Here is a 22,990-nt window from a genome sequence, read left to right as displayed (position 1 = left end):
CATTCGTACAGCGGTCCTTAAACGTGGGGATAGAAAATAAATTTAAATTTTTACGCTCGAATGATGCATATGCAGGGTAGAATTTAAAGTTGAAATAATGGTAAATTTTTGTATTTAGCTTGAAACAATGATTGAAAGCTTCGTTATCATATTTAACGCATGATTGTTGGCCCTAATATGCTGTTACAGTTGATATTTTTGTCAACCTAAAATTTGCAACTTTAGATCTGCATTTAAGATTCTTTTGATTTTCAGTGTGTTGGTTTTAATGAACAAAATTCAGTTTTATTTGCTTCAAGCTAAATGGAAATTTTATATGTCAACACTAATTCTTTTTAAATTCTATTCCTTGTACATATTAACAGGATATTCTGTTTCTTTTTTTCTGAACAAGAGTTTCATCAAATATCACAATATACTTCCAGTTTTAAAACTTCAACTGAAAAAGTTCTTTCTTTAAAGTAAAGCAGCTGCATTTATTCCATGTTGACAAAATATGATAGTTCTAGCTGTATTACAGAATAGTACTTTTAATTTCCATTTTTTAATTTTAAATGGTTATCTCTACTGAATATTCTCTAAATTTGCCAAAAAACACAAAAAAGGATATATCTTTAAACATCTCTACAAAGGTACTGATAGAAAAGTGGACTGCCAGCTGAATATTACTTAACACTAATTTTACATGTTAAGCTTTTGTTAACTTATGTATACAAGATAGCAAAAAACAATGAGTTCTCAATTTGTACCAGGATACGTGTACAACATATATTGCAGATTGCACAAGTAGGATGAAAGTGGCATTTTTTGAATTTGATTACCATTTAGTATGAATGCACCAATGCTTTTCTAGTACACAACCACAGCTTCTTTGAAAATATACGGATTTTCTCATGGATGGGGACACCACTTTTTACCAGAGCTTGAGCATCACTTTCGGTTGATCGGGCACTGCGTGTTCAACCATATTGGGGAAAGGGGTATCATTACCTGTTCTAGCTTTTATTAAAATAGACCAGACTAGCATTTTTAGAAAAAGTTGATTTTTTTGAGCAATATACCTTACTATTCACATTTAACGCATCAAAGAAGAAATTAATATTTGCAAAACAAAACTTTTGATGAAATTTCCAAAAAATCATATTTTGATTTTTGTTACAGCATTTAATTGGTGTAGTCCTGAAAAAAAGGTGGGGGATAATGCTTACAGATGAATCAGTGGTATGTTCAATGAACACTGGTTTGGGAAATTAAAGAGTTGGAGAACATCATGCCCTCTTGACTACACACCTGAAATACTTGAACTGCCAGATCTAGGGGGAGCAAGCCGGAGCTTTTGTCAGAGGGTAAAAATCTACAGTATAACTTAGATTTAACGATACCTGATTTAATGATACATTTCACTGGTCTGGGTTTGACTGCATTGAATGTCTATGCTCTTCGATTTAACGATATCCTTGACTTAATATCTTTTTCCAGTCCCTTGACAATTGTTAAATCGGGGTTAAACTGTATTTGTCTTATTTTTTTCAAGTCGATGTACAAACTCAAAGAAAAATGAGTGAAGGCATCAGTTGTCTGGATAAATGAAGGTTTACTGCATTACACGGTTCCGTGACATAAAAAGCATTTGAGTGTTTTAGACTAGCACTTCTCAACCTTTTGTGACCCGCAGACTGGCAAAAGCTGTTGAAAAAAGTTTGCAGACCATTTAAATTTCTTTAAAAAATATATAAAAAAACTTATATTTGCAGACTATATTAAAAACATGCGACACTTTTTTTTTGAGGCTGTGGTTTTTCCTTCATTTATGGATTTATTTTAGAAAAAAAAAAAACTTCCAACTCAGGGAACGATAAAACTTCGTAAAAGATTGTGTTGACAGCAAAGTTTTTTTAAAAAATTGTTGCAGAGTAATAAAAATAAATGAATAAATAAAGAAAGAAAGGAAACTTAACAGGATTTTTTTTTAAAAAACGTGAATGAAGAAAAAGTGTTTGAGGACTGGTCATGATTTTTTCCTGCTAACCAGTACCGGTCTGCCGGACCACTGGTTGAGAATTGCTGTGCTTCACTATAAAAAATTTTAACTTGAAAAAATTATTTTTAGATACGGTAAAAAAAAAAATTAACATGAAACTGAAGGGACTAAACTTTTTTTTGTTTAAAAAATTGAATTGAATTACACAATACTTTGTCCGGACTAATATATCATTGCGTGTTAACCATATATCATGTTAAACTTTTTTCACTGTATATCCATAGATGCAAGTTAGGAGACGAGCCCTGGATTGAAAGTATCTTGAATATGTGCCAGCATCCTACAGTACTTATTTAGCAAAAAATTCAGATATTGACAGTTGGCCCAGTTATTCTCATGGTCAAATTTTTTTTTTCATTTTGCCATTACCTGAACCACGAAGGTTCAGGTAATGGGAATGTTCAGGGTGTGGAAGGTCCACCTACCACATAATTTAATTACCCTAGCAAAAGTTTTGTAGTCCTGCCTACATCTTCGGACATTTTCAAAAACCATATTCAGGGGCGGACTGGATCCCACAAGAGGGCGTCAACCTTGGCCTCCAAAGGGCGCAAAAAAAAAGGTGTAAACAAAAAAAAAAAAAAAGAAAATGCAACAAAAAGATGAGAAAAAGAAAGGAAAAAAAAACAATGGTACATAGGTTTACGAGTTAAAAGAAAAGAAACAGAAAAGGGAAGTCACACCGGTTCGTGAACGCGAAAAAAAAAAAAAAAAAAAAGGAAATTGCACTTAAATGTTTTTTTTTTAAATTGATTAAAAGAAACCTTTTTTTAAAAAAAAAATGTTTTTAGGCTTGAGGGAACATTGGCCCGCGGGCCAGTCTGCCCCTGGCCATATTTAAATCACTTAGATGGAGACTGAACACTAAGCACCCTTAAATATTTTTTAGTGTAATGTGCATAAAATGAAAGATACAATAAACCAAATTTTACTGTAAAACTATACCACCTTTGCATTTTTCAATATTAAATTGAAAACAAGTCATTTTGAAAGATCTTCTCTATTTTGATTCTTTGAAACTTTACTGGTAATTAGAAATATGCATTAAATAAAATGTTTAATACAAGAATATGCTTTATTCAGAACAACAAAAAACTTCTAAATTACGGTAAAACTACAGTTACCCAAATCAACCAGACCCCATTCGTATTATTAGATTTTTCCGATAGTACATTTTAATCTACTGTCGGCCCCATTTACACAAATATTGTTAGTTCCACCATATATTTGAATAAGTGGGGATTTTTAACATTGCATCTACAGCATGGTAAATATTCGGTTGCGGGATATTTTATTTATAAGCGGGGTATTCGTTTATCCGTTATGCGATTAAGTAGAGGCGATGGTATTTACTGTATGAATGTTGAAATTCAGAAAAACTATTTTTAAAGAGAAAGAGCTATCAATTGGTCTAGTAGAAAAGCTAACGCTTTTCATGCTAAGTGTACTAACAAGTGCTGCTACAGAGAGAAGGATAATAGCATGCGCCGACATAATAATAATTTTCCAAATTGCAGCGAGTGCCTTTATTTTTTGCTCAAATTCTGAAAGCGATTCAGATAGTTGTTGTAGAGTCATACTGTATATGTTAATGTATGGCATAACAATAAGAAACGCTTTGAATTTTCAAAAACCATTTTATTAGTTAAATTTTTCAATAGTACTTTTGTCATTTACTAATCATAAAACCAGACACATGTTTGCATACATATATACAATGGAGTCTCGAAAGTTAGAAGTTCCACTTCATTTGAGGTGTTTAATTTATATTATCAGTTATACAGTTTAGTTCCGAAAAATTGATTTTTATTAAAATCTAAAAATAAATACGTACAGACCTCGTGAGAAAAAAAAAAGTTGTTTAGAGGTAATTAAAGCAAAATTTATGCTGAAATATCTGTGATAATTTTTCATGAAGACAATACTTCCTTTCCTTTGCACAAAGAAAAGAGGCTCTTCCATACATTCTCTAAAAAGGGTGCAAATTTAATCTGGAAGAATTTTCAGAATAATCCGAGTTTTCATCGATACGAGCCCCCAATTACCTTGAATTTTCGAGTTTCTACTCTGTACCCATATGGTAGTTTCCGCTTAATGAGATTACTTGGACAATAATTTTGATACCTAACTAAATTTGTAGAAAGTTTTTCAGGGATCCATCCAGTTTTTATTTTTTGGGACCCCATTTTGTGAAAAAGCTAAATATTTTTGTGAATTTTCATTATTTTTGAAAAGTGAATCATTTTGAATTACCAGGTTATATTTCAATTTGATAGCTATGAACGTGGCAAAATGATGCATGTGCAACCTTTTAATTAGGTGTACGAAGGAAATTGTTAATGTCCAAGCTATAGAATCACAAAAAGTCTTTATTGCGGGTCACCACTTTTTCAATCTGTAGTGTCCCATGGTGAGGGGAGACTCTGAATCTTGACTTTTATTTCATGATGCAAATTTTTGTGAATGAGCTGCATTTACAATGAAATTTTGTGAAGTATCCACAAAGTGGACCCAATTCAGGTCTGGGTCGATCCCTGTTCTTATATTTTTTCAAACAATTATGTATGATTAGATACATATTTTGGCGAGCTCTGGGCCACAGAGAGCCAAGAAGGCCCTTGTCCATTTGGTCGATGGGTGTCCCGCTTCCTCTAAAACTTATAACATTTCCTGAAATGGCCTATGGTCGGCGATTGTTCACAAATTTTGAGGTACTCCCAATGTTGAAAAAGCAACAAGAATAACTGAAAAAATATGCTGGTATCATTGTGGAACTCGACTATGGACATTTTTGCTGTCGTCATAATATGGCACTCGAGACTCGGGAGAAATACAGCGTTTTTTTTTTGCAGAAATTTTTTAAGAGATAATTTGAATCACAGACAGTTTTAAATCTTATCAAGATTCTGGTTGAAGTTATTGTGTACTTGAATTTGTTATTTTTGATTTCAATGAAATCCTATCAACTTGAAACAGCAAAACATGCGAGAAAAATCAAGTAATTTTGTTTGTTAATTGAGCTTTTTACCGAAACAATATTATCAATGTATCATGATTATTACATTGTGCAAGCAAATGAGATAGAACGAACATCAAAACACCATAATTGAAATAACATTGGACAATAACTATTCTTACTTACCTGTCACAATCCAAAAAAGGGAAGCATATAGAACAAAAAAGGTCAGCAACAGAGTATGTTAGATTTTAAAGTATACTAGCACTCTCTTTTGCTGCCCATTTTGTTATCGATAGTTCCATAATAAAGCTCGTTTGATGCAGTAGCGTAGTATTGACTAATTTTATATTAAAAAAAAAAAAAAACGATGCTCCGTTGAAAACAAAATAAAGACCGAAACAAAACGCTTTTTGAAAAAACCTTCTTTGATTCTTACGGCTATAATGCATACTCAACAAAATTAGTAATGAGAGCTAAATATCAATCAAATTCAAATAAGAGCTAATGAATAAGCTGCTCTTGCAGCCTTGTTTTTTTTTTTTCTTCCAAAGCTTCCCTGATTATAAATTGACGATTAAACTAAGTCTTCTTCTCAGAAACATTCAGAGAAAGCCACAGAATACTTAAAATTCATCCGATTGAATTTTTACATGCCTTTTCTTTAGACTAGCACGAAAACAACAATAGGATATTATTATTCCTGAATTTTAAAAGCGAACTTTCAGTTTCACAGTACTTAACACTGACTTTCAAAATGTAAACTCCATTGCGCAAATAAGCGAAATCGACCGGAACGACCGCGCGTTTGTTTATAAACTCCTTCAATTCAGTTGATGACCGTGACGTCAGAGCCGCGACCGGTCGAGAAAAGGGGATTAACGTTAAAAGGGAATTCAAATACGAGCAAAATAAAAATCAATACAGTTTTTTTTTTTTATTTGACTTGTTAGAGGGTTTACACATAACTTGAAAACGATACACATAACGAAAAACACACTGGAAATAACTGACAGAAATCGTTTTTTTTTAATTTGAGAACATGGTTTGAAATCTTTAAAAATGTCGTTTTCTTCGTATTTAGATACTGTTGAAGACTTCAGATTTACGACTTTTCAAAAAAAAAAAAAAAGACTTTAAAGTGTGTTTACCGTTTCTCTACGGTTATCATATTTTTTTCAAAACAGTTTCATCATCGAATAAACTCTTTCAGTGGAAATATTTCACCCGCAGAAGCATAAAAGTTTTAAACATCAGTTTTTTAACAGACAGTCTTAAGAATAACAAAAAATTCCATTGTTTTTACAATAAAATAAAACAAATATTTCGGGCTGTGGCGTTTTCCCCTATACAGTTGCACGTTAATATCCCGGAACACAAGCCCCTAAAAATTTCAATGCCGCAATCTGTGCCACGACACCCCGCGCCATGGTAGTCAAAAGAATTAATGCGATATTTCTCACGCGCTTTGGTGGTGACCAAATATGAAAGTGAAATGTCTTGTCAGATGCAGATGTTGAATTCGCGCCGTACCTTCCATTTCTGAACAAAACTCGCTAAATTTGGCGACTTTACTAAAAATTTCGGCAATTTTTAAGACATCATATTTTGATAACGTTTCCACGAGGGCACGTAGTTTCAGTGCCATAAACATGTTTTCCAATGCTCTTTCGAATGCCACCAATTTGGAATTTTTTTGAATTTCCTTGATCGTGATGTTTCCTGGTCAGACCACTCCGAGCAGAATGAGGCGCGCACGGCGCACGCGCGCGTTAGTATCGGATCGGATCGGAGCGTTACCGTCCATCGGATCGGTGGAAGGATTACGTTTGCCTCTCGCCACTGTACTTGAGCCTCTCGCTGATTGGATATCAAGTGCGCAGCGTGGCTACCGGATTAGAAATTTTTGGCGGATGCCTTGTTGAATGGCGCGTTTGTTTCATAGTGTTCGGTGTTTGGAAACATCGGAGTTTGTTAGGAATGCAGTCTTTACATTATTAAAAGCTTTTATTTCTACTCTCCTATATTTTTAAGAATGATAAATATCACTTTAAGTTGTTTTTAGCCATTTTTCCTTTGAAAAATTACATATGATTTGTGGAAAAACTACTAATTTGCATGTTTTTTTCTCACAAAAATGTTTGAAAACGGACAAAAATTCCTGGATATACCATTGTCCTTATCCTCAAAAATTGTCAAAAATTAAGTTATACTTCACTCTCTGATTAAATATTTCTGCACACAAAAATACATTAAAATGAGTAAAAGTTAATCTTTGACTAAGACTTTTGAAATTTGGCTAACACTTTAAAAGTTTGGCTAATTTACTGGCGAACATTTCGAAATCCTTAGCGCGATCCCTGTCTTTTAACATAATTTCTTAATAAGTTTTAATTTTCTGTTCAAGAACAACTGAAAAGTTGATGTTGCAGAACTAACTAATAACATTTTTGCTTCAATGTGTGACATATTTTTGGTTACTAAATTCTATGTACTGTATGCTAGTTATATTTTAAGATGCTTATCATGCTTTATTATAGCAATTACTTATTTTTATAAAGTATTAAAAGAAACATCTAGTTGACTTTTTAAAATCTAACTTGATAATTAATATTCTGACAATCCAACATTCCTTTTTTTCCTCCAATGTTGTAACAAATATTTAAATGTTAAATGTTATTTTTAGGTGCCCCATTGGCAGAACATGGGAGCAGCACTTCATCCACTGGTATCGAGATATGGGGGCTTATATAAATTGCTATGTTGCCATAAAACATACATGGGATAAAATTATTGCATTTTTTAAAGCAAACTGCCCTCAAATTTACATGACAATTAAAGGTTGGCTAATGATTTTATTTTACTGTTTCATTCAATTAAATATTTTAAGTTTTATTTACATGTCTATTTCTATAATTTAATTACAATTTTATTGTTATTAATGTTTTGAATTATGTATTTTAAAACTTCTTTTTTTTTGGGGGGGGGAGGGCAAAATGATTAAATAATAAGTAGTGTTTAGGAAACAGGAATCTTTCTCTTGATATAGCAGTAAACATTATGCAAAGGTTTAATATGAAATGTCGAAACAAGTGCTGGTTTTTCCCCCTCTCACCTTTGATGAATAAAGTACTACACACATATGATTGTCTGCTATGGTACCACTTTGCATAACGATTAACAAGTTATTTTGAAACTAATACCAGTTTTGACTTTCTTCTTGCATCTACAGACTTCAAAGTTCTAATTTGTACGGGGCTTGAATAGGCTTGAAGCCCATTCAATTTCGGAATTTCATTAACCGTTTTGTAGGCAGTAAAAACTAGGGCTGTGGAATCGGAGTCGGACTGATTTTGGGGTTAAGGAGTCGGAGTCGTTGGAAAACATTCCGACTCTGGGCTTCTTTTTTATCTCTAATTTTCACTTATTCTCCTTACATTTATTTAAAAAAAAAAAGACTACAAATTAGTTCGATTTATGCATAAAGACCTACTAAGAAGAAAATAACTGCCATTGGCAACTAGCTGGCTTCTCTATCTATCGAACTTTCTGTAATAAGTCCTTCCTTCAACCCGCTAGTTTGCTTGTTTCTTTTTTATTTTCTTTAACTAATAGCAGCTGTCAGCAAACGGTTTTATTGCCTGACATTTGCAGAAATCACTTTCAAATAAAAATAATAATATATTTTTTACTTCAATCTCAGTTATAATATAGTAAAATAAATGTATTCTATGAGCAATTTTTTACCCGTAGCTCAGGAAGAAACTTCTGGGGGTGTGCAGTAAATTCAAATAAGTGTTGTTGCAAAAGCACACATACAAAAGATCTGGTAAAATACATCTCTTTTTTAAATCTAAAGACTTTATCTATAAGCTTGGTTCTCTCTAAAACATATGAAATAAACTAAGTATATGATTTCTTGGTTACAACACTTAATACATATAGTTAATCTTAAAATCTTCTTATTAAGGTTAATTCTAAAGCAGCCAGTAAAATTAAAGTTAAAAACTAAGCCGAGAAGAAATATAGAGTAAGAGCTATTTGTACAAAGCTGTATATCACCACATTTTGTGTAAAACTTTGCTTCAGACACACATGTACTCAGCCTCTCTCAATACTGCACTATTTACGTTTAAATTTTATACATGAAATATAATTTATAAGATTTAGTGGAGAATGTTTTCAAAATTAAAGTATTTATATTTTTTTGATAAACTTTGGAATTAACTTCGGTTGTCACCTGGGGTGGATCTCCCCCTCTCAATAAAGTTTTTTTGACTTTTCAAAAGCTTTTTTCTCTCAAGTTAGTTTTCAAAAATCGAAAGCACATGATTTGATCAACATTTATATATTTGTTAAATATTTTAGAGGAACAAATTAATCGTTTTCAATTTTTTTAAAAATTAGATTTTTAAGAAATCTCACTTTTAAAATCATAACTATTGGAAAATTTGATTTTCAAGTATAATTTATAACGTTGTATGCATCTTCAGTTTACAATAAAACACAAGGTGAAAATTTCATGCATTTAATAATCAAACTCTGTTTAGAGGTTTTCCCCTATCCCACGAGGGGGAAATTGATAAAATAAATTAATAAAAAAAGCCACAGTCGGATGTTTCAAAATCCAGGAGTCGGAGTCAACCATTTTCCTTCAGACTCCGCAGCCCTAGTAAAAAAATGTGGAATGATAAGGAACACATTTTCCTGTTTTTACTTGAGTTACAAAAAATTCTCCTTGTTTCAAAGAAAAGTACAAAGACCCTAACTTTGGGGGGAATGTCTGAAATAAAAAAGACTACGTCCCCCTATTATCTCACCACAATCTCCTATTATATTTTCCAGGAAAAGGAAAGAAAAACTACGAGCAGATGTCTCCTAATCTGCTTGTAGTTCTCCCAACCATTACAAAAGTTGCCGAGGAAAAACAGCAGTCAAAAGTTGTGCTTTTGTGCGAAAATTTTATTTATCAAGAGTTTCGAAAAGACAACCGTGGAAAATACATAAGAATTTTTATGTAAAATGCAGAGAAAAAATTTCTTTCAAAGTGTCAAGTTTTGACTGTTTTGTACAGTGAAATTCTGTTACAACAAATACCGATACAATGAAATATCTGTTACAATAAACAAAACATTCAGTCCCATTTTCAAACCTATTAAGATTATGTATCAAAATTCTCATCTTAACGAAACATTTTTTTCAAAAATTCGTTACAATGAAATGTTTTTTCTTATTGTCAATTTGAATAATTTTTACTTGTTGCTGATTTCAGAAATTAAAAAGGACTTTCACAAGTCGTAACGTGAAAACTCCATTTGTACTTTCAAAACAAAGCTATTCAAGGTGGAAATGCTGAACCGTAAGCAGATGTGAGACACCAAAAGCCATTGTCTAGCTATTCGCATTCAATATCTGCGTGTCAAACGTAAGGTACACTGTGAATTTGGGAAAGAAGTCAGTAAGATTTCAACTTTTCTCGTGGTCAGCAAAGTGACGTTCATAAAATAGAATCTTTTATAATATCCTCTGGGAATAAGTCTCTCTTAAAAGAAAATAACACTTCATGTGAAGATGACCAATGAATAAAATGTTAGTGTTCAATATTTTCCTCCTTTTATTTTCAGAATAAATATTGTGCTTCATTATATTTTAGATTGTTAGTAATGGTAAATGTTGCACATTTAATTGTATTAGAGTGTAGATTTGAAAAATTAACACTTTTATAAAAATAAAAAGAGTTTTAAGGAGATTCTGTTACAGCAAAAATTTTTTATTAGTCCCTTGGAGTTCATTGTAACGGGATTTCACTGTAACTATTCAGGAAGCATTTTAGACCTTTAAAATGCATAACTCACCAAAACATGCTCAAAATTCTTCGGCATTGTTTAAACAGCCTTGTTTTTCTTATTGAGACATATAACTTTCCTCGTGAAATGATAATAATATCTGTTGGGGTTGAGTTTCACCTATTGACAAACAGATTACATGTAAACATTCATAGTATGCATAAACTTAATATCTTTTGCAGCTTTCTTTTTAACTTTTATCTTCATGGATTTTGTGTGATTTATTCTGAATGTTTAGTCTATCCAGCAGAAAACTCTCTATTTTCTTATGTATCCTCTTTCTGTTATATTTTGCAGACAGTACTGTAGTTGGGGGAAGGGAAGATTAGAAGGGGGAAGGCATCCCCTAAAATATTTGTTTTTTATTTTAAAATAGTGCTAATCTAATGTAATTTTTTTCCTAACCACCTTTTCTTTTGGTGAGTCCCCCCAAACTCCAAAGTGAGTTTCCCCAGATGTTTTTTTCTAACTACATCACTGCTTCTAGGGTAAATGACTAGTCATGAATCCCAAACCAGTAATCAGCAGATTTGTCTTGTATTGTCATTATTAAGTTTGAAATCATTATCTCACGAACACTCGCAATGCATTCTCAAAATAGCATCTTTCAAGGACTTCCCACCCACATTTTTTCCAAGAATAAGTTTTTATTTGCAGTGTAACAACAGCCCAATTATGCCACCCGAAGATTGCAGTTTTATCTTCGTTATAGACTCATCAGTCTGGAACAGACATTAAGCTAGCTGAAGGCAGGTATTATCTTATTGAAACTGGCAGAGGTAACTTACTGCGCAATACCCAACCATTGCCTTCAATTGAGGAGTTGCACTGTACCCTTGCTGCGGACTCTTGCTGGTGTGCTAAATTTCCGATTTTTTCTGAATTAAATCTGATTCTTTCTTTTTGAAGCAATAACCATATAAAGGGAGAAGAAACTATCTAAGTTCTAACTATGTTCTGTGTATCTATCGCAGTTAGAAATTTTTTTGTCATTGTTCTTTTTTGAAAGTGAAAACTTTTGGCCAAAATTTCGGTTACTTAAATGCTGAATAAATTCGCTTTTACTATGTTGTATCTTTATATCTGTTAAGAGTGGATCTTTTATTGCTTTTTAATCTGTTTACAATAAATTGACATTTGCAAAAATTGAACCATTCTGTACTAATTTTAGAAGGTGTATCCGAAGAGGAACTGGATCTTGTGGAAGATAGCCTTGGCCTCGGCAAGTTACCGGCAGACATGAGGTGCTCTTATCGCATTCACAACGGCCAAAGACTAACGTCACCTGGGTATTCAAATAATGATTGATATTATATACAGCAGTGAGCAAGTTTTTGCATTTGTGGCTGAAATTAGTTTTATTTCAGGATCATGGGCAGCATGAGTTTTCCTGGTCATTATCGTAGTGAATCTCTGCTGGATCTTGATACCATTTTGGTGGGATTTAGGGTAAGATTTTTAATTGTGTAAATTTCTATTAAATTTGCACTTTTGTGTTATTAAAAATCTTATGTAGAAAATTTTCTGCCAATTTTTGAATATGCATTTCAAACTTTTTTTTTAAATTTTATTTATTATTATTTTTTTCCAAGTTGCATCATTTTTTTGCATTATTCTTCCCGGATTCTATTCTTGATTTAAAGGACAGTTTAGCCATTTAGAATTGCTACTTTGGAAACATCTTTCATTTAAATCTGCGTTTCAATTTATTATTAATTTAAAATTGTACAGATATCTGTAGAGTTTATTATTTGTTTTAAAAGTAAAAAAAACTTATTGAACCAATTAGCTGATTTTTCAGAATTTTATTACAAAATTTAACTATATTTTGCTTAAGAATTAGGTAGTGAAATATGCCAAAAAAAAATTAAATAAATAAATAAATAAATAAATAAAATAAATAAAAAAATAACTCTCTTCAGTGCCAAAAGTGATGTAAATGCTAATAATGGTATTATGCATAACTGCATAATACCAACTCAAAGTCGCTCATGCTGCCAGTTATCAATTCAGAGGTCAACTGCCAAATAATAACAATGTAGCTGTCTTAAATGTGTGAAAATGTTTTTCAATTGATATTCAGCTCTAAAATTAGTTGATTCACTAGAACTTTACAAAGCTATTTCAAAATATTAATTTTTCTATTAATTATGTTGCTAAGTTTTTTTCCAGAAAACTTAGTTTACAAAATAGACATTGATTCATTTGTGCATTATTTTGCTTTTGGAACAATATAAAATTCACAATTTGAAAGGAAATCCTATTGAAAGTTATTATAAACCTGGAAATTAAGATAACACTACTAATGCTATGTATTTATACTATTCACAAGTTTTTTGCTCTTAGTGCTGTCGCACATAAGTTGTATCATATTTTAGCTGTCATAACAGCACTAACCTTTTGGAACAGGTAATCTGAAATCTTACATTTTGTTTCTAGGAACGTGAAGGACTGAAAGGCTGTATCCCTTTGACTTTGTGTCTCCATTCTGGCCTGACTCAGTTCCTTGCAGTGACTGACGAGGATGGATACGAACCCAACTCAATATTCTACCCTGTTCAGAGTGAGCCCATGCATGGAAGGAGGTGGACAGATGCTTTTATCTCAGGTAATTGCTTCTTCTTTCTTTCAATGTTAAGATCTATTATTTTCCACTCCCCTGTTTTTTATTCGAAAGTCTGTTTTTAGAAATGAAATGTGATGTTTATGTAGGGTCTGGTGGGGTAAAGTGGTCATAAAATCGTATTTTTTCAACTTAGGTGGATAATAAATGCAACAAATTCTTTAAACACTTCAACTTTTTTTATTGTTATTTTACATTGCATTATTAGAGAACACGGTACATTGAGTTTTAGGGAAAAAAATATTGATTTTAGTAGTTTTATAGAGCTTTCTTTTCCCTATGTTTTTATGACCACTTTACCCCATGGGGTGGGGGAAAGTGGTCATAGCATTGGGTAAAGTGGTCATAGTTAAAAATAGATACAAAACCATTATAAAGAACCCAAATACTTGTATATTTCAGTTTTTTTTATAGTTACAAGTATATTCACGAGTACATGCGTGTACACACGAATATATACGTGTCGTGTGATACACGAGTAAACACGTTCCTATAGGAGTAGATACATGTATACATCAGATACATGCATGCACGTGCCTACTCAAGTATACGCGTGTATATACGAGTATATAAGCATGTATACGTGATTACCTACAGGAGAGTATACGTGTCTACATGAGTACATACGTGTCACATGTATATACGTGTCACGTATATGTACGTGTCACGTGTATATAAGAGTATATACGCGTATGAACGAACATCATATACGCGTATGCACTTGTATCTCGAGAAAATACGTGCATACTTGAGTATATATGTGTATAGTAGACGTATATAAGCATATATAAGTGTACATACATACATATACGAGTATACGCGAGTTAATTCGTGGATACATCCAGTGCGTCTTTGTACCTGTCTACTCATGTATATATAATATGGAAGCACTAGTATATACGCATGTATACGTGTAAACACGATTATTTACCTGTATAGACATGTATACGTACATTTACGTGTATACAACAGTACATGAATGTATACACGAGAATACACGCTTATATACATGTCGGCTTACAGAGTGAATCTAAGCTCGTGGGCAAAAATCAAAGGGGTGTGAGAGGGGAGGAAAAGAAGCAAAGAATCATAAGGAAGTTATAATCACTGACGCGCTACATGCACACGAAGCCAGAAACTGATGGATGCAAAGCAGGGCACAAATTTGTTGCACAAAGATGATTTTACATAACATTTTAGTTTTTAAGAAATATTTAGAGCAGTTGTTGAAAGTTAGGGTCTGTAGTAGCTCTAATACACGCATCGCAACAAAGGCGCAGCGGCTGATGAAAGTTTTTCAAACGTTTCGTTATTGCAACAGAGAGGGATCTGTGAATGCGACGCATGTATTACAGCTAAAGGCCGCAAATTTCATAAATCACTTTAAAACTTTCTTAAGTCCTAAAATGTTGAGTAAAATTGTATTTGTGTAATATATATATATATATATATATATATATATATATATATATATATATATATATAAATTTGTGACTTTTTTTGCATCCATCAATTTCTCATTTTGCGTGCATGTAGCGCGTCAGCATTGTGTTTGTGACCATATGTTCCTTATTGATTCTTCCTTCTTATCCTCTCGTCAAACACCTTTTAATAATTTGCTCAAGAATGTAAACTCACCCTGTATACTTTTATATCATATGTTTGTATGTAAGTGTCTACTCGAGTTCGTACGCGTATATACGTGTTTACCTGAGTATATAAGTGTTCTGATATATACGAGTATAAGCGAGTATATACGTGTATAGTAAAATGTATAGCTGTATAGATAAAAAATACTTGCAGATACCCATATACGTATTTATTGGCGCATTTATGTGAATACATCTATGTACATGTCTACACGAGTATATATGCGTATATATACGCATATACTCGTATATTTAACCCCGTTTACTGTAAAAACAATACATATTAAGTAAAATTAATATTTAATTTGTATCTGCCTTATACCTAAAGATTAAGTGACATTAGAAGAACAATAATCGTTAAGCCTAATATTATGACCACTTTACCCCATCTTACTTAAATTGTTCTAAAAAATTATCTAAAATAGATTCAGCTAACTGCTTATAAGTAAGAGTTCTTGAGACATGTAGGAAGCTTCCTGTATAGTCAATCTGTTCCTAATTCTAACAAACAAAATTTCCCAAAGATGTTAAAATAGGTGTTTAGATTTTAAAATTTTTCATGTTCACGCAAAATATTTTTTTCTACCGAATAAAATTTTTCCAGTTGTAAACTTTTGTATTCAAAATGTAGTTTCTAACTGCCTTACTCTAAAATAAAATTTTCACATTCATTCGAACATTTATTTCCAAGCTATAGCCATTTATTTGACGTATGACCACTTTACCCCATTGACCACTTTCCCCCACCAGACCCTATCCTTCAAAAATGGCAGGTATGTCACCCGTCTGATACCCCAGAAGAATAAAAGTAAATCATATGATTCCGCACGTTAATCATATTGTATATGCAAAACAAAAACCAAACCTTTTTAAAGGAGCTTTGTTTTGACTTCTGCATATTTGTTTATTAATGCTGTCTCTCTAATGCATATTGAAATTGGTTTTAACTCTTATTAAAAAAAGACAAGTTGAAAATAAACATGGCCTGGCAAACTTCCTTAAAAACCAAGAGGTACTTTTACTATGCTACCTCTACATTTTATAAGAATAGTTTGAAACAATCTGATGCTAAATTTATAAGGCTATATACAAAAAGCTTACTTCAAAAGGAACTAAGCAAATTTTTTAACATTTGCCTATCTTTTTTTTTTAATTATCAAGCTTTAATTACCTGAAATAATGTTTGAAAAAAACAATGATTAATGAACATGGAATTTTTTCATAAATATCAATTTAAAAATGCTGTAAAGGTGTTTTTTTTTTTTTTTTTTTTTAATCTTACTTTGGCCTCAGACATTCTATCAAGGCAAAATATTTTCTTTTTGATTGCCTCAACCAGTCACACTACACTTTTCCTTGTATATCTAATTGAACAATAATCACACAAACTTTATTTTCATGTCAAAATTCATCGGAAATTCACATCCCCATTTTTCAACTTAAAAAAGTTGAAGTTCAGTCAAGAATTTCTATGGTTTTGAAAATTTAACTGATTGACTTAAATACCTTTGTGCTGAAAATTAAAATGATCAATTAACCAATGTTTTCAACTGATTATTTTAATTGACTTACACACAAGAAAATATGTTTATTGAAAATATGTAGAAAGGTTGAGGGAATTATCATAATGGATAACTCTCACTACATTTTCAAAAGTTTCTGAACAATATTATAATTTCACTATAAATTCAAAAAATACATTTCGGTAGTTGAGATTTCGGTACAGTCACTAAGTTTTGCTACAACCCATCTGGCAAGCGTACAGGTATGGTATTGTTCAGGCATCTAGAGTTGGGCACATAGAACATATGTAAAAAAAATTTACCCCACCATTCTTCTTAAACCACCCTATTTGTACTTTAAAAATATTATTTTATTTTACTATATCTATTGTTACATATTTTAAATGAGAGGTTTTCATATTACTCTAAAACCATTGCTTAAAATTCGTTTCTCACCCTATTTAAATTTTTACCGCTTAATTTCAGGAACCTCATTTTTGGAGTGGTTGTCTGCCCATGCTGACCATCTGGCAAATGATGATTATGTCATAATACAGGATCAACCTTTTCGGTGTGTTGATATTTTTTCTCTTCTCAATAAAGTACTGTAAAAAGATATGTTTAAAAGCTCCAGCTGGTGCAGCTAGGTGCACACTGTCATTCTATATGGTACCCATACGTATAGTTCATTTTAAGTATTCCTTATCAGCCTTTTGTGTCATGTTTTCAGTGTTAATCAACTGTGTAACAATCTCATGAAACTAAATTCATTTATGTTCAAGGGTTATAACTGAGCAGACTTGGTCCAGACGAGGTGCTGGGTACAAGGGATATTTGAAGACTCAGCGTAAATCACATTGTGGGTGTACAAATCTGGGGAAATCATGTTCTATGTTCATAACCTTATTTCCTCCCATAAATTATTCTCATTTCCCCCCAACCCCTACTCTCCAAAACTTTGCTGGTTCCATGTAATTGATATAAATTGATCCCTTGTTTAAGTTGTGTGTATGTAAATTATTTATTTAATTTTTATTTTTATTCTTATGTTGTGCTGTTATTTATCACACCAGGTAAACTCATTAAATTTAATTCGGGACCATGCCGTACCATTTTTGATTTAGATGAAATTTGGTAGGCAATATGTATCAATATTCTGTACTCCTAAACTGTAATGTTTTTTTCTTGAAAAAATTATATTCCTGAGATATAGCTATTTTTTTGCTCCGCAGATGAGTAAAATTTAGCATATTTTTTTTCTTTTTCAGCTTTAGTAAATTTATTTAAACTAGTAAGGAATATTATTAGTAAGTAAAATATTAGTATCAGCAATTGTACTCAGTAATAAACTATAAAAAATTATTTATTTATTTATTTTTTTAAAACCTACCCATAGTATGGGAAGAACAATGTTATTTTTGGTTACAAGCTTTTTGATTTTATGTACATTACGTTGATTTTTCTGTGAACTATTGTGCACAAATCTACTACATATTTATTGCAAAACCCAGACAAATCGAGAATTAAACTGCTTTCCAATTTCAGGATGAATTCAACTAAATCCCCTACAGAAAAAGCTTTTTTCTTGCCTTATTTAGTCTGTCAGTGTGAAACTCAGAACAAAATCAGAGGCATAAGGGGGTGGAATGTGGTTTGGATAGGACTATTCTTGTGTAAAAGGAGTAACTATTACAGAATATGGTGTTTACCTATGGAAAAATAGCTCAAGAACGTAGGTGTGAACTATGCTATGAAAAGCTAGAAAGTTTTAAAACTTTTGGATCGTTACAGCCAATTCCCAGCATTTGGTGAACATTACAAGTATTTGAAAACAGAGGCAGCAATTAAGGCTTATAAGTGGGGGGAATGGAGGCAGAAAAAAAAGACAACCAAAAGCCGTGGGACTTTAAGCTGCAATAAAAAATGAAAAGAAAAAAAGTACAAAATTTAGTTAGGGCTGGTTTTGAGAATATTGAAGCAGATAAGTAGAAATTGATGCAAGTCTTAACAATTAGCTCACATTTTTCTTAAGATTTAAATGTATTTTGTATGCAATAACTTGACCCGAAAAAACACTTAGACACGAAAGACTTACATTATTTATCCCCTAAATATTTTGAAGTGTTACAAACACTTGGTAAAAATTTTATCAAACAAGTATGGCTTGTTTAAGTAAAACAATTGATTTGCTGATATCTAAATCATCAATACATAAACTAAAAGCTATCGCTTGCGCTAGATTAACGCGCTAGATGTTTTGTAAACAGATATACAAAGTAGAACAAATAATTATGTTCTGAAAATTTTGACATTTCTGCTTTTTTAAAAATAATTTCTAGTTTTGGTTCCTGACTTGGAAAAAAAGTGAAATAATTAATCATGAAAAGTTGGGGGGGGGGGGGGAGGATTGCCGCCACTGTTTTTAAAATATGTTAGCAACATAGAGCTTCAGTTAGGATCATTTAAAAGGTTCGCTACAACCAGCAAATAGTTACATCTCGGATTCGCTATAACGAAATTCGACTGCTTAATAACATTTAATTTGAAAGCAGCAAAGGCAATTAAAACTTTAACTGCATCCAGGTAACAGAAACAGCCCAATAGTGTGACATACATCGTAGATTCACGAGAAAGTCTGTAAACAATTTCTTAGTTGGAGTAAAAAACCTATAATTATAAAGAAATTAGAAATTGAAGTTCAACTAATAAAGATTTGTACCACATTTTCTGGGATCTAATCGGCACGTAGCTTGTGCTTGTATTAGCATTGTATTTTTAAGCATTTTTCAGTGCTGATTTAGATTTTGAAATTAGTCTAATGTTGGTATATCTTGCAGGCTACTTTTGTATTTTTAATCTGTGTCACAAAAAATGTCTTGCTACTAGTCACAGCATAATAAGCATTTGTATAAGAATATGTAGTTCAATTTGTGTATAATCTGATATGTATTTTACATTACAGTTTGACGTGTCTGTGTATCTATGTGTCTGTCTGTGGCACTCTAGTGCCTAAACAGATGAACCGATTTTGAAAAGAAAAAAAAGTGTTCGAAAGGAGAGTTGATTGAGAGTGTTCTTAGCTAGACTTTGCATTTTGGATGACATTAATTAACCAAGATATTAATTAAAAACCTTTAAAAGGTTTTTTGCAATTTTTGCAGTGAAAACATAGTTAAAAACTTTAAAATTTAATACCAAAATAAAGAATTTTCTGCGTCTGATAGAATGTGTTTGGAACTTCCATGTTACATAGAATTCAAATTATAACGTATTTTTTAAGCAGATTTTTGTAACGGCTAAGCTTTTATTCACACCATTGATAACTGAATTCATTTTTGGCCGACGAGGAAATTAAACGCAATGATTTAAAATTTTTATCTGTTGCTAGTTTTTATTTAATAGAAAATAAAATACTCGTAATTGATTTTTAATAGTATAAGGCTTTTAAAAGGATTTTCAATTTTCCCTCTTGTCTCAATTCAATCGGAGGGTTTTTAAATTTTTTAATTTTATCGTTGCTTGTACTATAAAATTGTTGTACATTTTAGATTTTTACATGATTCGGAAGCTGAGGCTGTGACCGATAATATTACTGTTTCTGTTGCAACCTGTTTTCTTCCTGAAATAAGCAAAATTAACCCTCCAAAATTTTATCACACTTACCGAATAACGTAAGTAAAAGTGAATCTTTTATTGTTAATTGCTATCAAATTTACAATTTTTTGTGCTTATTTTTAAAGTTTAGATTTAACTTTAGAATTTGTTTTTAAAAAATTAAGATGTGATATGCGTGAAAGGGAATTACATCATTTGCATACATCATGCTTGAGAGTTTGTGTACGCACCTTAATCCATGTTGGTGCTAATAGATAAACGGTATGAATGTTTGCTTTTCCCTTCCAACGTTTTTTTTTCATTATTTTTCCATGGATATCTACAGCCCATATGAGGGCCTTGTATGCAGTAGTAGTAGAATGGAATTGTAGTTACAGTAGTAAAAAGATGTGTATGTCTGGTTGAAGAAGCGAAGAAGTATCTGAGTGGGTGTGTCAATTTGTCATTTATGTAGAAAATGGTTCCTGTCTGAAAAACACACAATTACAAATGTGATCCAGGAGAAAAAAATTCTTGAGTTTTGGCTTGAAGGCAGTTCTCAAAGCAGAATACTACTAAATTTGCGACGTACGTCGCAGAACAGATGCCTGAGCTGCAGAACAATTCTGTTCAAATGTGAGAGAAAAACTCAGACAAATTTTCAGCAGAAATTCTACAGATGTCTGTGAAATTTCTGCAGAATCTGCAGATTTTCTGCAAATATTATTTAACTCATGGTAGAATTTTGCACAAATTCTGCACATTTCTTTAAATTAGAAGAAAATCTAAAATTCTCGGAAATTACGATAATTTGGCGGAAGGCTCGCGAAAAATGTTGAATTTCATAAGTCATCTGCAGGAACTTCAGATTTACTTTGAACTTAAAGAAATCTGCAGAATTTGTGACAAATTCTGTCTTGAGTTGAAAGATATTTGTAGAAAATCGGCAGTTTCTGCAAAAATTTCATATTTTAAATCTAAAACTACTATTCTGATTTTTGTAGCGTTTTTGGTTCCCCTTTTACTTATTTTTTCCCAATCGACCTTCATCCACTCCAATGTCCTCCATAAACATAAGTTTTGGAAATATGGCAACATTGAAACACGCCCATCGACAAAATTGTGTGTCTTGTTTGAGATTTCAATTCTTTTGCATCCTGAAAATATTTCAATTATTTAGGAAGTTTTGAAGTGTTCTAACTATATGCTAACCTAACTCAACTCATTTTATTAATTATTTTAGCAATTTATTTATTAATTAACATTATTTTAATTACTCCTTCACGCCATGTAAAATTGACCAAAAAAAAAAACGTAGTTTGACACCTAGGTTCGGATTTTTATAAAATTTTATATCTTTGCTCTTTCTATGCATTTTAGAAAGCATATATAAATATTTTTGGAAAATCTCAATATGTTTAGGTTCTACAGAGATGCATAGCAACAGGAAAGTTTTAAAAAAACAGAAAAAAAAAAACAAAAAAACTCCTGTATGAAACGATTTTGAATTAGGGCTCCTGATTTGTGAAAAAAGTCACATTGGTTGCTTGTGTAGATAAAATGCTTGAAGTACTTGCAGAACAGTTTTGGTCAAATGATTTTACGTTGCAGAACATTGTGAAATATTTTGCTTTGGGGAAGGCAGGTATTTTGGTTTATGCTCTAATTCAGCGGTTGGCAACTAACCAACAGTAGTCTAGATCTGGATCCCAGAAGTTTAAAAGCTGGAAGACCAAAAATATTTTGAAAATAAAAATGACACTAACCAACTATTCAAATATATTTTTATGTAGACAACAATACTGCCATGCAAAGCGCAAAAGTGAGATCTGCAGCCGAGTACAAAATGAGAAATAGCTGTTTAAAGTTTTGCTCTTCCATGTATTTGATTCAAATGCAACTTTTACAGAATTTTTAAAAAAATATTTCCCATTGACGAATGACTATAGAACTTACTATTTATGTAAACTATGCGACAAAGGACCATCTGGTGATGAACTCAATTTTGATAAAAAATGCAGAATGCCTTTAGCCCCACGTTTATCCCTTTTTCCGGTATTTTAGAAGTAATTCAGCAACTAATTGACATTTTTAATTGTTAGTGTAGAATAAGAAGGTTTTTTTGTACATCATTAAAAAATTTCAAAAGTTTCTTTACTCTAACTAAAAGTACTCATTGTCCTCTGCTATAATCCTTTCTTTTGAAATTATTAAAACCTTACAATACACATTGTTACATTATAGATGCATAGTTAGTTTCTTTTAACTCTGAGATCATCATATTTTGTTTTTGTTACAACAGTGCTACATTAATACTTCTTGTACATTTAAGAATGTGTGCTTGATTTTTTGGGAATGATTTTTACAGCATGACTATGTCGCCAGAAACCCCTTCTTCTGAAAGCTGTCAGCTAGAAACTCGGCATTGGACAATAACCGATGACAATGGCAGTGAAGAGCAAGTGGATGGTCCTGGAGTTGTCGGGGAGTACCCGGTGATGTACCCTGGGGCCAGTTTCTCTTGGGTTAGCAGTACTAGTTTCAGCACCACTTATGGGAACATGAGAGGTCATTTTAGAATGAGGAACCTCACATCAGGTATGATGCAATGCATGCAGAATCGTCAGTAGCCTTGTTTTTTTCTTTAATCAAGTATTTTCGAAGTTTTTTTTTTTCTTGGCGGCTGACTCATTATTTTGAAGGTATAAAGTTTCTTTAGTCTTCTGGAGCAGTTTCAAAGGACACAATTTGTTTCATATCAGTTGTTGCGTCAATAATA

General features: G+C 32.0%; 1 protein-coding gene across 1 annotated transcript in view; it reads left to right on the top strand.

Moving 5' to 3' along the window:
* LOC129227641 (F-box only protein 3-like) overlaps window positions 1–22,990 on the top strand; it is a 59,407-nt gene that overhangs the window by 28,254 nt on the left and 8,163 nt on the right. The window contains exons 3-9 of the mRNA XM_054862232.1: window positions 7,684–7,838; window positions 12,015–12,132; window positions 12,211–12,292; window positions 13,283–13,451; window positions 17,104–17,188; window positions 20,166–20,288; window positions 22,580–22,809. Of these exons, the coding sequence (XP_054718207.1) occupies window positions 7,684–7,838; window positions 12,015–12,132; window positions 12,211–12,292; window positions 13,283–13,451; window positions 17,104–17,188; window positions 20,166–20,288; window positions 22,580–22,809 (962 nt within the window). The remainder of the gene's footprint in view (window positions 1–7,683; window positions 7,839–12,014; window positions 12,133–12,210; window positions 12,293–13,282; window positions 13,452–17,103; window positions 17,189–20,165; window positions 20,289–22,579; window positions 22,810–22,990) is intronic.

This window comes from Uloborus diversus, chromosome 8, assembly GCF_026930045.1.
Source record: "Uloborus diversus isolate 005 chromosome 8, Udiv.v.3.1, whole genome shotgun sequence".
NCBI lineage: Eukaryota > Metazoa > Arthropoda > Arachnida > Araneae > Uloboridae > Uloborus > Uloborus diversus.
This window is presented reverse-complemented; position numbering and strand designations above follow the sequence as displayed.